The 14,783-nt window shown below is 41.6% G+C and overlaps 1 protein-coding gene across 2 annotated transcripts in view; it reads right to left on the bottom strand.

The window, feature by feature from the left end:
- The window catches only part of PRCP (prolylcarboxypeptidase), a 60,667-nt gene that overhangs the window by 45,818 nt on the left and 66 nt on the right, over positions 1-14,783 (bottom strand). The window contains exons 1-2 of one of the 2 annotated variants that reach the window (XM_046637575.1): positions 14,607-14,783; positions 13,474-13,663 (exon numbers count right to left, since the gene is read on the bottom strand). In XM_046637575.1, the coding sequence (XP_046493531.1) occupies positions 13,474-13,641 (168 nt within the window). In that variant the 5' untranslated portion in view covers positions 13,642-13,663; positions 14,607-14,783. The remainder of the gene's footprint in view (positions 1-13,473; positions 13,664-14,606) is intronic. The other variant, XM_046637576.1, reaches the window with a different exon arrangement.

Genomic DNA, 14,783 nt, shown 5'->3' on the forward strand with positions numbered 1-14,783 from the left:
TTTATTCTAGAATGTATAGAGCCACCCAAAAACATCTCATAGTCCATTTTATCTTAGAAGGTTTCATAATCCCTTCTGTGCCCAACAAAGTTCCCATTCATTTAAAGCTCTTCTTTCTATAACACAAAGCCAAAGTCAGAAGAAAATTCTACACTGTTGAAACTTCCAATATGATTTTTTTGCTCTCCAAAATTACCCAACCTAGTGTTAGAAAAAGAATTGAGATTTGTCTTATTCCTCAACTTTATTACTATCTAATGTGGATTTCCTTAATAAAAGTGACTTCCGCAACTATCTCTAAACTAGGCCATGAATTACAAAATCTTCTGTCTAATCCAGAAATACAGCTAGTACAGAGGTGACATGGAGTAAGGATTTGATGTAAACAGAGCTCCGTTTATGTCCTGGTGCTTTCAATGATCAAGCTATGTGATCACAGTTATATTACTTCACCTCTGAGCCCTTCATTCTTCTATAAAAAAAGATGTACCTCCCTGCAAGGTGAAAAACATATTAGGAGCACTTATGCAGTACATGTCACGAGGTGAATTCATCTACTCTGGTCAACAGAGCAGTGCTCTGCCCCACACCACTTCAACACCAAGCTATATGCTTAAAGTCAATGAAAGCTTCAGAGAAGGAATAGCCACACTATGAGTGTGTAAATGGAAATAGTGACAATACTGACCTCACAGTGTTGAGGGCCCATCTCCTGCCTCATCATCTCTGACTCCTTATCCCAGTCTTACTGACCTCCTTTTAGTTCCTTCAACATAGCCTGCTCTTTCCTAACTTAGGATCTTGTACACGATACACCCTCCACCTGGACAGAAATCTCAATCATCTCCCTTCTCCTGGCTAATTCCTACCCAGCTTTCTGGACTCTTCTTTAACACCATTGCTGCCTAGAGGATTCCCTAATACCCAAGACTTAGGACTCTATTGTAGATCCCACAACAAACTACTTCCTTAAAGCACACATCACACTTGCAATTTCTTGTCACTATCCTCTTTCCCACTAACCCGTAAACTTCATGAGGTCTGTCTTTGCTTTCCACTTATCCCCAGATACTAACACAGTGTATGGCACATAGGAAGAGTTCAACAAATATTTGATGAATGAATATATAATTGTGCTGCTTTACTACATAAATGTAAGATATTATATCAGCTATAATACTGCTATGATACTTCACTGTATCACATAACCAAATTGCAGAGCTACTCAAAGAAAGCTCCTAAAGAAATCTGCCTTTTCCTAACCGTTGTGGGCAGCCCTCACTATATGAGCAGCAAGAAAGAGAATATCATGAGCTTGACAGAGACAGCAGCTGCTCCTCTCCAGTTGCAGCACTGCAGGGCAACTTGGAACTAACTGACACGTAAATAATAGATACTAAGGATTTACAAATATACAGTTTCTTGGCCTCTGTTTGCAAATGAAAAACCAAAATCATAAAAAGAACCACCTTTACTTACACTGATAAACACGGGCAGTTCACAATTGCCACAGAAGCAGCTGTTAAGGAGACTTTTTTTTTGAATTTATTTTTTTCCTTTTTCTCCCCAAAGCCCCCGGGTACACAGTTGTATATTCTTCGTTGTGGGTCCTTCTAGTTGTGGCATGTGGGACGCTGCCTCAGCGTGGTTTGATGAGCAGTGCCATGTCCGCACCCAGGATTCGAACCAACGAAACACTGGGCCACCTGCAGCGGAGTGCGCGAACTTAACCACTCGGCCACGGGGCCAGCCCCAAGGAGACATTTTTTATAACATGTTCATTCTTCACCCTCCCCCTAGCCCTTACCCAGACACAAAACAAAGAAACAACAGAAACCGCTGCACTCCCTCGCATGACTCTTTCTCTGTAGATACACTGGGCGAAGGGTCAGCACGGACAACTAGCCATAGCTTCCAGATCATCAAAACAAGAGATGAGAACAAGAAGGTCTGTTTTTATTTGCCTGACATTCTACCGTGTTCCCCAAAAGCATTTTAGTGGGAACCAAGTTTCTATACCCTTCCTCTCCCTACTACACACACACACACACACACACACACACACACACACACACATCTTCCTTACCTCAATATGTAGGGAAGCAGGAAAAGGGAGAGGGGGAAGACATAGATTCAATAAACATTTGTGAAGACAATCAGTAAAACAATGTGCAGTATGCTACGGAGGAGTACGGATACTTACAAGACAGGGTTCTTGCTTTAAAAAGGGACTAAGACAAGAGTACAAAAGATTGCAACACAACGCTTGAGTAAGGCACATGCCATGAGAGAAGTATAAAGAAAGATCTGACCGATCACACACTTTCTGGGAGATTAAGAAATGGCTCCAGGAGAAGGCAGTGTCTGAGATGGGGCTTAAAAGATATATGGGATTGATAAACAAGGGAAGGCCATGGGAAAGGCAGTCTAGGCAAAAGGAACAACGTGGACTAAGGTATAGAAACAGGAAAGGAATGAGCATGTGTGGAGAACAGATAGCAAACTAGAAAGGTGGGAAGGCCTTGAATGCTACGGGATTTTGTTCTTAACAAAGCAAACAATAAGGAATCATTGCAGGTTCTGAGCAGAGAGTGGTGTGACTGGAGGAGAGGGGATTAATGTGACCCATGGGGACTGCAGTAGAGGAGGAACTGCAGGTAGCAAGGAGGACTAGTTAAAAGACTCTTCCAATCCATGGAAGGCAGTGATAGGGCTCACAACAGAGGATGAAAGCCATAAGTAAAAATAACGGATCTACTCTGAGGATGGAATCTACCCAACCTGGTAATTACAAGAGGTACAGGAGAAAGAAAAGCCAAAAATAACTGACATTTCAAGCTTTAGGGCCTTAATACTTTCTGTTCCCTCTCTGATCCAGTGTCCCTTCCTCAAAGAAACCTTCCTGAGATAAAGCCTTTCCCATCCACTGTACCCCATACTGACACATACATATCACCTTGCTTCCTTGCCCTCCTCCAAAGCAATCATTACAGTCCATAATTATCTCATTTATTTAATGTTTATTTGTTTATTATCTACTTATTTCCTAGTCAGAAAATAAACTTCACATGAGCAGTCCATCTGCTGTCTCCAGAAGCATGCCTGGCATATATGTAGACCCTCAATAAATATTTTTTAATGATAATAGTGCCCCCATGAGAAAGCTGGACCGAGTCATCACCTAACAAGATGAGTTCGGTTTTGAGTCAGACCTACAAAACCTCCAAGTAGAAACATCAGGAGACAGACTGAGATAGTGATTAAAACACTTAACACTCAGTGCCTCAGTTTCTCCATCAATAAATTGAGGATGGTAGTACCAAGACCGCATTAGGTCACTGTGAGAATTAATGAGCCAATATGTGTAAAGTGTTTAGAACACTGTCTAGTACATAGTAAGAGCTTGACAAATATTACCTATTATTATTACTAGGATTATTGTTGGAGAAATGGGTCAAAGAGAGAGGGGGAGAGAAGGAGAGAGAAACCTACAACTATGGACTTGGGAAGGATCTGCTAAGTGGCCCTGAGAGGAACCATGAGCTCTTATCTTTGAAAAGCAGACAGATCAGAGGGGCTGGAGACTTAGGGAAAATACAAGCTCTGGTCCTATTTAAGTGACCCTAATCCTGCCCCTCTCTTTGACACAGGTACAAATTCCTCTGGAAACCTTTCTTTCCTTTCCTCTCCCCCTCTTCTCCTCTTCAATTCAGTAAAATCTTAGGTTGAAATAGGGTAGAACAGAGCATTGTTCTATTTTTCTCCCATCTCCACGCAAATCAGTTCTTCATCCTTGCCCAGCTCTGTACAGAACACAAGGATGTAAAATACTTAAGGAAAAGATGTTAAAGCAGCCATGGCTAGGCAGCAAAAGAGGAACACAAGCAGTCCAAGAGTTTACCCGGAGGCATGGGGCTAGGTGACAGTCTGGAGTCGGAAGGCCCAGGTTCTGATGCTGCCACATACTGCCTATTTGAGCCAGGACAGGCCAACTGCTTTTTTCAATGGAGTATAAAACAATGCAGGTTCATTATAGACAATTTGAAAAATACAGAAAACTATAAAGAATAAAATGAAACATCACCCATACTTTTCCACCAGTTAATATTTTAGTATATTTTCTTTGTGCAGCTATAAACATATTTTAAACATATTTGACCCTGTCATGTGGTAGGTGATTTCTCTCTCAAACCTCTCCCACCACTGGGACTGAAGGTGGCCTAGGTATTCTCATCATTCCTAATTCTCCCTCCCTCTTCCCCAACCCATTGCTTCTAAATATTATGTCATCAAAGTATACCACCCACTACTCTTGCTACAATCATCTACTGACAGCTGCTTCACTTTCCCTCATGCCTTGAAGATTTTAGCTCCTTGTTTACTGTCACTCCAACATAACTCTTTTCGAAATTCTCAGTGATTTCAATATCCTGGCTCCTTAATTCCTGTTTCTCCTCTCCTCCAATGACCTTGTCCTCCACCTACCCTGGTCATTAAACCATGGTCAAACCCTAGATCTTGTCAGTCCCAGTAACCGTAATCCCGCCATACCCTCAATTTCAAGTATTCTACTTGCTCTTATCTTTCCAGCTCACTCCCTCTACTACTATGATTCCCCAAATCCTTCAACCTCATACTATCCACCCTTCCACTGTCCCTCAACCCATCCTCACTCCCCTCCTTACTTGGTTTAAATTCCATAGCCCATGAGTAGAATCACTCCCTTGCATACACCCCTCAGCCCCCACATCTCTCTCTTTCTTTCACTCATTTGGCAAAAAACGCAATCCTGGTTAAAAACAACTCTCCACCAACTCCACATCCATACCCAAGAAACTGAATGTAGCTGGAAAAACATATAGCCATGTCATGTGGTCTTACTAACTTGCATGAGACTTCAAAACTGCCCTGCCATCAAATTCTATTTCCCTAGTCCATTTACTTTCCTTCTCTGCTAGAGGAGTATTTACATTGTCTCTCTTCCTCTTTGTCCTCATCCTCTACTACTCTCTCCCTTAGGCACAACCCTGTGGCCACACTGCTTTAAAAGGCGTTCTCGTATTAGCCCTGCCACTAACTCATGTTGTTACCTTGGGCAAGGTGCAGTTGCTCCCACCAGGCATGCACCTACCTCCAGGTTTTTATACTTGTTCTTCCCTATGCTTTGAATGCTTTTCCCCCCATGCCTAGAATAGTGCCTAGCACATAGTAGGTACTTAATAAAAACTGAGTAATGAATTTGGAAACAAATTGTACATTCACTTTCTATTTTGTTTCCATTTATCATTAACTCATGAACATTTCCCTACATTGTCAGATATACTTAAAGGCCATTATTTTTAAGGGCTAATAATATTTCATTATATGGATATATCACAAATCATTTACAATTTGGGACTGAAAAACCAGGAGATTTACAAGTTGGATATTTTGGATGTTTCCTCTTTTGATCTTTTCTGAACCTCAGAAGCCTCACCTCTAAAAATGAGGATAATATCTATCTCACAGGATTGTTGTAAAGATTGAATGCATAACATAAACAGATACAGACATCAGTTTTGTTACCACTGCTTACAACACAGAGGCATCATGATGTCAACTGAAAGATCATAAAACTTGAAAGCAACAGATTAAAATGTAACTCACAATATTGTTCCCTAACAGCTTGATGAAGACACTTAAACTCTACGAACCTAAATTAAATCATCTATTTTTAAAAGTGATTACAATAATTAAAAACAGATATGTAAAAGAGTTTAGCATATTATCTGGCCCAGATTAGATAATCAGTAAACGTTAACTCATTCACTGCTCATACACAATAACTAGGACTTTTCTTAAACTGTGAACCAGAAGAAAAAAGACTTTTATAAATTCCCCAATAACATACATACCATCAATGCAGAATTTTCCTTTTTGACGAACAATTATCCAACACTTAAAAAGCAAATGTAAGATTTTTTATATAAATCTCTATATGTATTTTGTTTCTTTCATATAAAAAAGACACGGAAAAGGGGCCAGCCCAGTGGCACAGCGGTTAAGTCTGCATGTTCCGCGTCTCAGAGGCCCAGGGTTCCGGTTCAGATCCCAGGTGTGGATATGGCACCGCTCGACAAAAGCCATGCTGTGGTAGGCGTCCCACATATAAAGTAGAGGAAGATGGGCATGGATGTTAGCTCAAGGCCAGTCTTCCTCAGCAAAAAGAGGAGGCTTGGCAGTAGTTAGCTCAGGGCTAATCTTCCTCAAAAAAAAAAAAAAAGAAAAGACACGTAAAACAATTATTTTTAATTACTGAATAACATATGAATAAATACACTCATTTTTTTAATCACATGCTTCAATGTGTGAATGTGTGTACATCTATCTATCTATCTATCTATCTATCTATCTATGGCAGGGCAGTGAACTATAACGATGATGATAAGTTGAGCAAGAAACCATTAAGTAGACCAATCTCACTTCAGGGATATTTTTTTGAAGCAATCTCTGAGTTACAGCCATATAAATGCCAAGAAATTACAAATTTATCAGTTCTTTCTCATTTTTTTCAGATACACATTTGAGTATATACAATTGCAAGAGTCAACAAGTACAATGTGAGGTTCTCCAGGATGTAATCATCTCTGCCTCCCCAGGACCTAGTCCAGGGCCTGACATATAAAAGGAACTGGATGAACCCTGAGTAGGTGGATGGGTGTATGAGTACGGTAGCCATTAGTGCTATATCTCCTTCTGGGCACTTCAAATTCAATACTTTTCTTCTTCCCATCCTGTGGTTAGATGCAGCAATTTAACCTGTTCTGGCCAATGAAGCGAGAAAGAAAGTGAGATGTCTCATATCCAGGCTGGAACATTTATACGCTAGCACAAATCCTTCCATGTTCTTCTTCCACTCTACAGTGATCATGAAAGCACATGTTGAAAGAAAACCTCTATCAGTCACTCAATCTCTAAGTGAATGTAATGAGCAGAACCCTCTGCTTACCCCAATGGAAATACAATATCAGTCACAAATTTCTGAAATAAGTCACTTAAATTTTAGAGTTTTGTTACAACAGCATAAGTTAGCTTATCCTGTCTAGCACAACAAGCCAGGTAATGACATTTATTTTAGAGCTAGAAACTTATGAGTTTATTTTCAGAAAAACAAAATGGTACAGATAAGCAGTTTATCTTGAACACATAACTTAACCTCTCTGTATGAAGTTCTCTCACCTAGAAAGTGGAACAGTAATAGCGTCTACCTCATCGGACAGCTATAGGGATTAAGTAAGTCAATGTTCATTAAGTACTTAGCAGAGTGCTTAGGGTATATAAAGCTTTCAATAAATGGTAGCAGATTATTGTTATTATTAATGCATTAGACACATACGCAATGCATATTTCAGTTTACTCTCCCACCTCTCACTCCTTATTCATTTTAATTTATAGCCAATCTTTTCCATCCAAAAAATCTTTATTAAGAACTACTATGCAAAGGGAACCATGCAAGGCACTAGGAATCAAGACAAATAAGATAAAGACATATTGTCAACGATTCTTCTTTCTTCAATCTACCCATAACCAAGCAAACTTAAAAATCATAAACATAAATACAATGCTCTATGTTATAAATATTGTGCAGTGGTAGAGTGGCATGATTTTTAATTTAAAACACTTCACATGATCTGAGTCTATGTCTTACTCAAAATTGAGATGGAAAAAGTGTCTAGGTCTGATCTACCAAAGGCAATTAATGTTAGGGCAAAAAACAGAACTTGTGCTTACATCCTCACTGTTCCTAATACAGTCTCCTGTGACAAGAGGCACTCAGTAAACAAAATTACAGATGCATCAGAGATCAGCAGATCCAATCCTCTTATGTTACATATTAGGACACTGAGATCTAGAGTTAAGCAACTTGCCCAAAGTAACAACATGAGTTAGTGGCAGGGCTAATACGAAAACCTAAACTCTGAAAATGTTTTAAGTGCCTAAAGCACAATGTCCCTGCAGTATCCTGACAGAGATATAACATGACAATGCAAAATCTAAAATTAATTTTTACTGTGAAATTACATTTTAGAATTAACTAGTAATACATTCAAAACTCTACAATCAGAAAGACTGTGTTAGATTTAGTATGATCATCAAAAAGAGAAGGCATTTAGGGGGCTGGCCCCGTGGCTGAGCGGTTAAGTTCGCGCGCTCCGCTGCAGGCGGCCCAGTGTTTCGTTGGTTCGAATCCTGGGCGCGGACATGGCACTGCTCATCAAACCACGCTGAGGCAGCGTCCCACATGCCACAACTAGAAGGACCCACAATGAAGAATATACAACTATGTACCGGGGGGTTTTTGGGAGAAAAAGGAAAAAATAAAATCTTTAAAAAAAAAAAAAGAGAAGGCATTTGGAAAAACCTAAAAGGATACATTCATTATCATATTTTCCCCTCCACAATTGACTAAAACTCAAAATAGTATACAAAAAAAATAGAAATAGCTTCATATGGCTTTCTGTATGTATCAGTCTTGTGTGAAAGAAAATTATTTCAAACAAGGAAAAAAGTTAAATTTCTATGCCTTACTTACAAGTATTAAATTACATCCCACTGATAAAAAGGCACATATGTACTATTTATGTAATGGAAAAGAGTTCACACAGATTTCCATTCTTTCCAGAATAACTATTTTAGGTATGATAAGGGATGATTTAAGTGCTTTATTCCGACTGGAGAGGAGTTAAGTTAAAGCCACACACATTAAAAAACTGCAGGATAAAATAAAAATAAATCTACCATTTATTGATTGTCTACCAAGTGATATAAACTGTGCTAAATAAACACTTTACACATACCAGTTTATTTCACAACAAATGTGTGGGATGAGTAGTATAATTATCCCCATTTTGCTGATTATAAAAATGGAAGCTCAGAGTAACTTGTCTGAAGGTATTCAGGTAGAAGTAGAAACATAACTCATTCTCAAACCTCTATGGCAGTCAAGCTCTATCAAGTTCCTGACTTTCCATAATATAGATCCAGGTCAATTCATCTAAGGAATGGACTACATGATCTCCAAGACCCCTTCTGACAATGATTCTGTGAGAAAAACGAGAAATCAGTTCAGAATTTACATAATATTTGTGACGGTATACTCCAGTTCTAAGGCGAAGGCCAGCAGTAGATGAACCAATAAGAGGAGAAGAGGGAAAAAGTAAGAAGAAGAAGAGGAGGAGGAGAAAGAGCAATAGGCCTTTGCAAGGGGCCCAACACCGCTACGTTTTACTAGACATCAGGGACACCATGACAAGAGTGGGAAGGGGGAACCTAGAACAGGAATTGAAAGTAGAACCGGGGCTGGCCCCGTGGCCGAGTGGTTAAGTTCGCGCGCTCCGCTGCAGGCGGCCCAGTGTTTCGTCGGTTCGAATCCTGGGCGCGGACATGGCACTGCTCGTCAGACCACGCTGAGGCAGCGTCCCACATGCCACAACTAGAGGAACCCACAACGAAGAATACACAACTATGTACCGGGGGGCTTTGGGGAGAAAAAGGAAAAAATAAAATCTTTAAAAAAAATAAAAAAAAATAAAAAAAAATAAAAAAAAAAAAAGTAGAACCGTAAGAGATGTACATAAATCAAAAGAGCTTAGCCCACTGGTGTGATTGCCTCACAGCATACAAGGAAGGAGCTGTGGGAAGGCCTTGCCGCAGCCAGGGACCATGAGCTCAACGCTGGGCTAAGATGCAGAGTTCTAACATAAACACTGGTCAGTAGTTAAAGAGGAAGAGTTGAGTATAGATGACTGACCACTAGGTTTCTAGAAGAGGCATTACTGCAACTGTCACGCATTCGGGTGAATCTGAAATGTATAACACTCTGGAGAGTGTGGTTCTAGGACAGTATGGGGAAGGAACCAGCAGTTATGCCATCAAGTTCTTTAAGTTCCTACCACGTTCCAGGCAGTGAGCACGTGCTTTCATGTGTTACCATATTTAACCCTCACAACAATCTTGGTAGATGTGATAGCTAATTTTACATGTCAACTTGCTGGGCCACGGTGCCCAGATATTTGGCCAAATATTCTGGATGTTTCTGTGAAGGTGTTTTTTGGATGAGATTAACATTTAAATCAGTAGTCTCTGAGTAAAACAGATTTATCTTCCATAATGTGAGTAGGCCTCATTTAATCAGGTGAAGGCTTAAATAGCACAAAAGACTGACCTCTCCTGAGCAAGAAGGAATTCTGCAGGCAGTGCCTTTGGACTCAAATTGCAACTCTTCCCTGGGTCTCCAGCCTGCCAGCTTACCCTGCAGATTTTAGACTTATCAAGCCTCCACAATCATATGAGCGAATTCCTTAAAATAAATCAGTCTCTCTCCAAGGAGAAAGAGATATACACACACACACAGACACATCCTATTGGTTCTGTTTCTCTAGAGAACCCCGACTAATACAGTAGATATTATTCTCTATTTCACCCCTGAGGAAGACGATGGCCTGAAAGGACCCATTCTCTTTCCTCAGGACTCACAGTCTTATCTGAGGGGCTGGGGTGGGAGGTGGAGGGTAAGGAGAAGCAGAGAAACTTTGTAACCACAGGCCACCCATCCCAAGGAGCTCTGTACAACACTGGCATCACACATGCACCCAGAGCCTTGAAGTGCCCAAGTGATGTACTATCCTTTGTCTAGTCTCCTGATTCAGTTATTCTGGATAAAAGAAATCAAATATTCCTACTAAATCAACCATTTGAAGATTTCTAAAGAAGAGAAAAAATAATTGGTAAAGACAGGAAGTAAAAAATGAAAAGTAAACAAAAAATTATTTATGTCAATTAAATGATGGTAGACTTTGCTTCATTTAGGCTTTCTTTGGATAGTCATTCATTCACTCCCTCAACAAATATTAATCTTGTGCTTTATATTTTTTATGGGTTCTTCTGGGTAGTGGAGGGTGCCACCTGGCTGGGGGACACATACAAAATAGTAAGCGTGCAGAGTGAAAAAAGACCAACTAAGTTGCTCTAAATTTAAGAAGATTTCACAGAAGAGGTGACATTTCAGCTGGGATAGAAGTATGAGTTTAGTGGAGAAGAGGGATGGTATTCTAGATAGAATTTCTGACACAGCAACATTCAACTGAGTCTGTGTTGCTAAAAGTGTATGTGTGTGTTGGGGGGTAGGGGGCAAGTGGGGTTTATGGCACGATATGAAGCTGGAAAGGCCAGCTGGGGTTATGCAGTGGGGAACAATGCCAAGGAGTTTGACCTTTATCCTGCAAGTAATCAGAGTTATGAAGGATTTCTCAGCAGGAGAGGGATAGGGCCATGGGCTAAGCTTTTTACAGAGACCATTCATGGAGCTTATGTGCATATAAGGACAGCTGGGAATAGCTTAGCCAGCTGGACAGATATAACTACAGATAAAGAAAATCATTATAAAGTTTGATAAAAATTAAACCTCAAATAAAAACTGAGCCTTACAGTTATAATAATAATATTTAATATTAAAAGGCATAAAAAGTATTTCACGTGCTCTAACTAAAAAAATTAAAGTTGGTTTACACATACATAGTCAGTCCCAACTAAAAATCTACAGTCCAGAAATTAGCTACTATATAACCATTATATGCAATAAATACATATATGAAGTTTTTCTTAAAAAACAAAATAAAACTCAATTGTAATTGATGTAAGGAAAATTATTATTATGGTAATAAACATACAAGTGGAATCTGTCCTAATATATTAACTAAATGTAAGCCAGAAGGGTAAAGGTGGCTGAGTAAAGCCAAACAGATTTTGCAAATCACCAAAAATGGAAAAAGAACTGACCTTAAATTATATTTCTAAAGAGCAAAGTGATCAAGAAAAGAATTTACAGTGAAGGAATATAAATTTGGCACTAAGAGATCATCTGGTCTCTTCTACCCCTTCGTTCCCCCCTTTTCTGCTGATAGTTCTCTCTTTTTCATCATTCCTAAAGGGATTTTAGAGACACTCGTTTGGATAGTTTCCCTTCAGTTTTACTACAGCAATCAAACTCTGCAAACAGTCGTAAACAGAATCCCAGTAGAGAAAACAGATACAAGCATATAGCTCAGGCTGAAAGAGGTCAGGGAGAAAGGGGGTACTAGAGCACCCTAACGTGGCTTCAACTTGGGCCTTCACCCACCATCCCTCTGAGACAGCTCCCCAAAGAGCCCTTAATTTTCCTCAGTAAAATGTAAAACACATTGGTCCTCGTCCAAATCTCTCAATTTACAAATGAGGAAACTGTAGCCTAGAGAGTTAATTTAAGTGAGTTGCCTGAGAAAAATACCCATTTCCTGGTAACTCTGCTACAACTAAAATGCTTTCTCTTCCTCATAAACTCTAATTTAAATTTCTGGGTTAAAAACCATTTCCTACATGTTATTCTACAAATTCATGCCATCCCTCTATCCCAAATTCCTATTCAAAATTCCTATAGATCAGTAACCATCAATTTAATAAGTGCCTACTTGAGGCCAGATACTCTGCTAGGGACATGTCATCTGCTCTCATTTAAACATCACCAAATCCTCAGATCAAGAAACTGGGATCAGAGAAGTACTGTGACTTATCCAAGGTCACAGAACTAGCAGAGTGGCATCCTGGTCTATCTGACTCCTAAAGCCAAATCTTAGATTCTTGCACTCTCTAATCCCAATCTTTCCCAAATCTTTGTTTACACGGAGATTTTCACATGTTTACACAGGCTCCTAGAAATACAGAACTGTAAGAGAACCTGTCATTTCACACAGCATGGACTTTTCCATCCAGGCCTGTTGGGAATCCCTTATGCTAAGGTCAAGCACAAAGGCATCAAACCTATCTTAAACCTCTAAACTCAAGCTTCAGAGCCATGGAGATGCTAAACCCCCACCCCCGCTCCCACCCTCAAATCTTGACATACTCCTACAACTTCCTTTACAAGCATGGCTACATATATATTGTCCTATGCAGAAAAGGGAAGGTTAAAAACTCTTAATAAAAGGATTAAAAATCAACTTTGAGCTGAACATGAAATGACAGGTTGGCATTTTAAGTTTAATAAATATTAGATATTATCTAATAAGATTGGAAATTTGTATTTAGGGGCTGTTTTTCGACAAAGGATGACTGTCACCACGGAGCAGGGACCAGAGCTGGCATTAAATAATTTCAATTTGGTGGGAGGTGAAAGGAATTTGGATTAGGGCATTCTCTAGGAGGAGGAGTTGAAGTGACTGTTGTGGCCAATTGCAGAAGACAGTGTGGAGCCAGGGTTGATATTAAATTACTGATAACGGGAGGAGAGATTTTAAACAGAACGGGGACTTAGGGCCACCATCTGGAAACTGTGAGCCAAAGACCGGACAAGTCCTAGGCATCAGGGGTCTGAAATTCCTGGTGGGCTCCCGTGCCTGGGGTCCCGTCGGTTGGGCTGGGGACTGAGAAGCCCTAGTCCCTCCCGCCCACCCGCCTTACCTTTTGTTGGATGTAGTGAATCGAGTACTTTATGTCTATAGCGGGGCGGGATGTTAATCTGGTTGACAAGTGCAGGTTGCTGAGGGCCTTCAGGGCCGGCGGTACGGGGATGGGGGCCCCGGGCGTCAGGAAAGCGAAGAGCAGGAGCAGAAGGGCGCGGCGCTCCATGGCTCAGGTTGGCGGCTGCAGTCTGAGTGGGAAGGAGACCGGCAGATGCAGGCAGCTTGAGCAGGGTCCAGCCCGCAGCTCCGCCTGCCGCAGACAGGCTCCTCCCCAAGGAAACCCAAAGCCACCACGCCCCTCAGTAACGCCGCCTAAACCCAAGTCACCCAAGCCACAGCGCCCCCGTCTCCAGCCCAGAGAACGCCGCATTTCATTTCCCTGTCGTGCCACCCCCTATTTAGAGTCCACCTACATTGTAGTCACACTTCAGGTCTGCCCTTATCATCCCCAGGGCCTCCTACTGACAGCCGAATCCCGTCCTATACCGCATCCAAGCCTACCTTTCCGCCTGTTCACCCTAAATCTCCGCCTGCATCGTCACCACCAAATCCAGCCCTGTCCGACTCAATTCCATTGCCACACCCCTTGCCCTCTGCAAATCGCATAGAATAGTAATAATAACTACCATGACAATTTAGTGATCGTTCACTACATGTCACTGGGCATAATGGCACACACATTATCTCATCTAACTGAACCATCACAGCATCTCATGCGTCGTGTATGATTGTTGTTCCCATTTATAGATGAGGAAACTGAGGCTCGGAGAGGCGCAGAGGCTTGCACTGGGTCATTCAGACAGGAGGGTATTCAGACTGGAGTACGGCTTCGCAGACCGCTCGGTGTGGCTCCTTGCACCGCCCCTCGAGTATGTCAGCCTGATCACCTCCTACGGTAGTCCGTCAGTGGTTCACTCCAAATCTCCGTCTGGCTTGCCAAACCCATCCTTTACGGAGGTCGCCCGGGGCCCACTCAGGCCGCGAATCTCCCTCAGACCCGTCCTTGCTAGGTTACGCCCCCTTTCTTCTCCCGGCACCCAGGAGCCCGCTGCAGGCCCTGCCTCCGCCCTCCTCCCGCCCCCGCCCCGGGCCGAGCCCTTTCCGTCTTCTCCGCTCCGCCAACCCCCTCACCCAGCTTCCACGCCTCTTCCAGTGGCCCGGCTGAACCCCAGTCCGAGGGGCGCTCCCGCCGGCTGCTATGCCTTCCCGGGAGCTCTACGCCCAGCTGTCTCAGCGCTGCCCCAAAAACAGCTTTAGAGACTGTCCTACTGCTCCACCAGTCGAGGAAGAACATTCCCCAAGCCCCGG

Source organism: Equus quagga, chromosome 14, assembly GCF_021613505.1.
Source record: "Equus quagga isolate Etosha38 chromosome 14, UCLA_HA_Equagga_1.0, whole genome shotgun sequence".
In the NCBI taxonomy this organism is placed as follows: domain Eukaryota; kingdom Metazoa; phylum Chordata; class Mammalia; order Perissodactyla; family Equidae; genus Equus; species Equus quagga.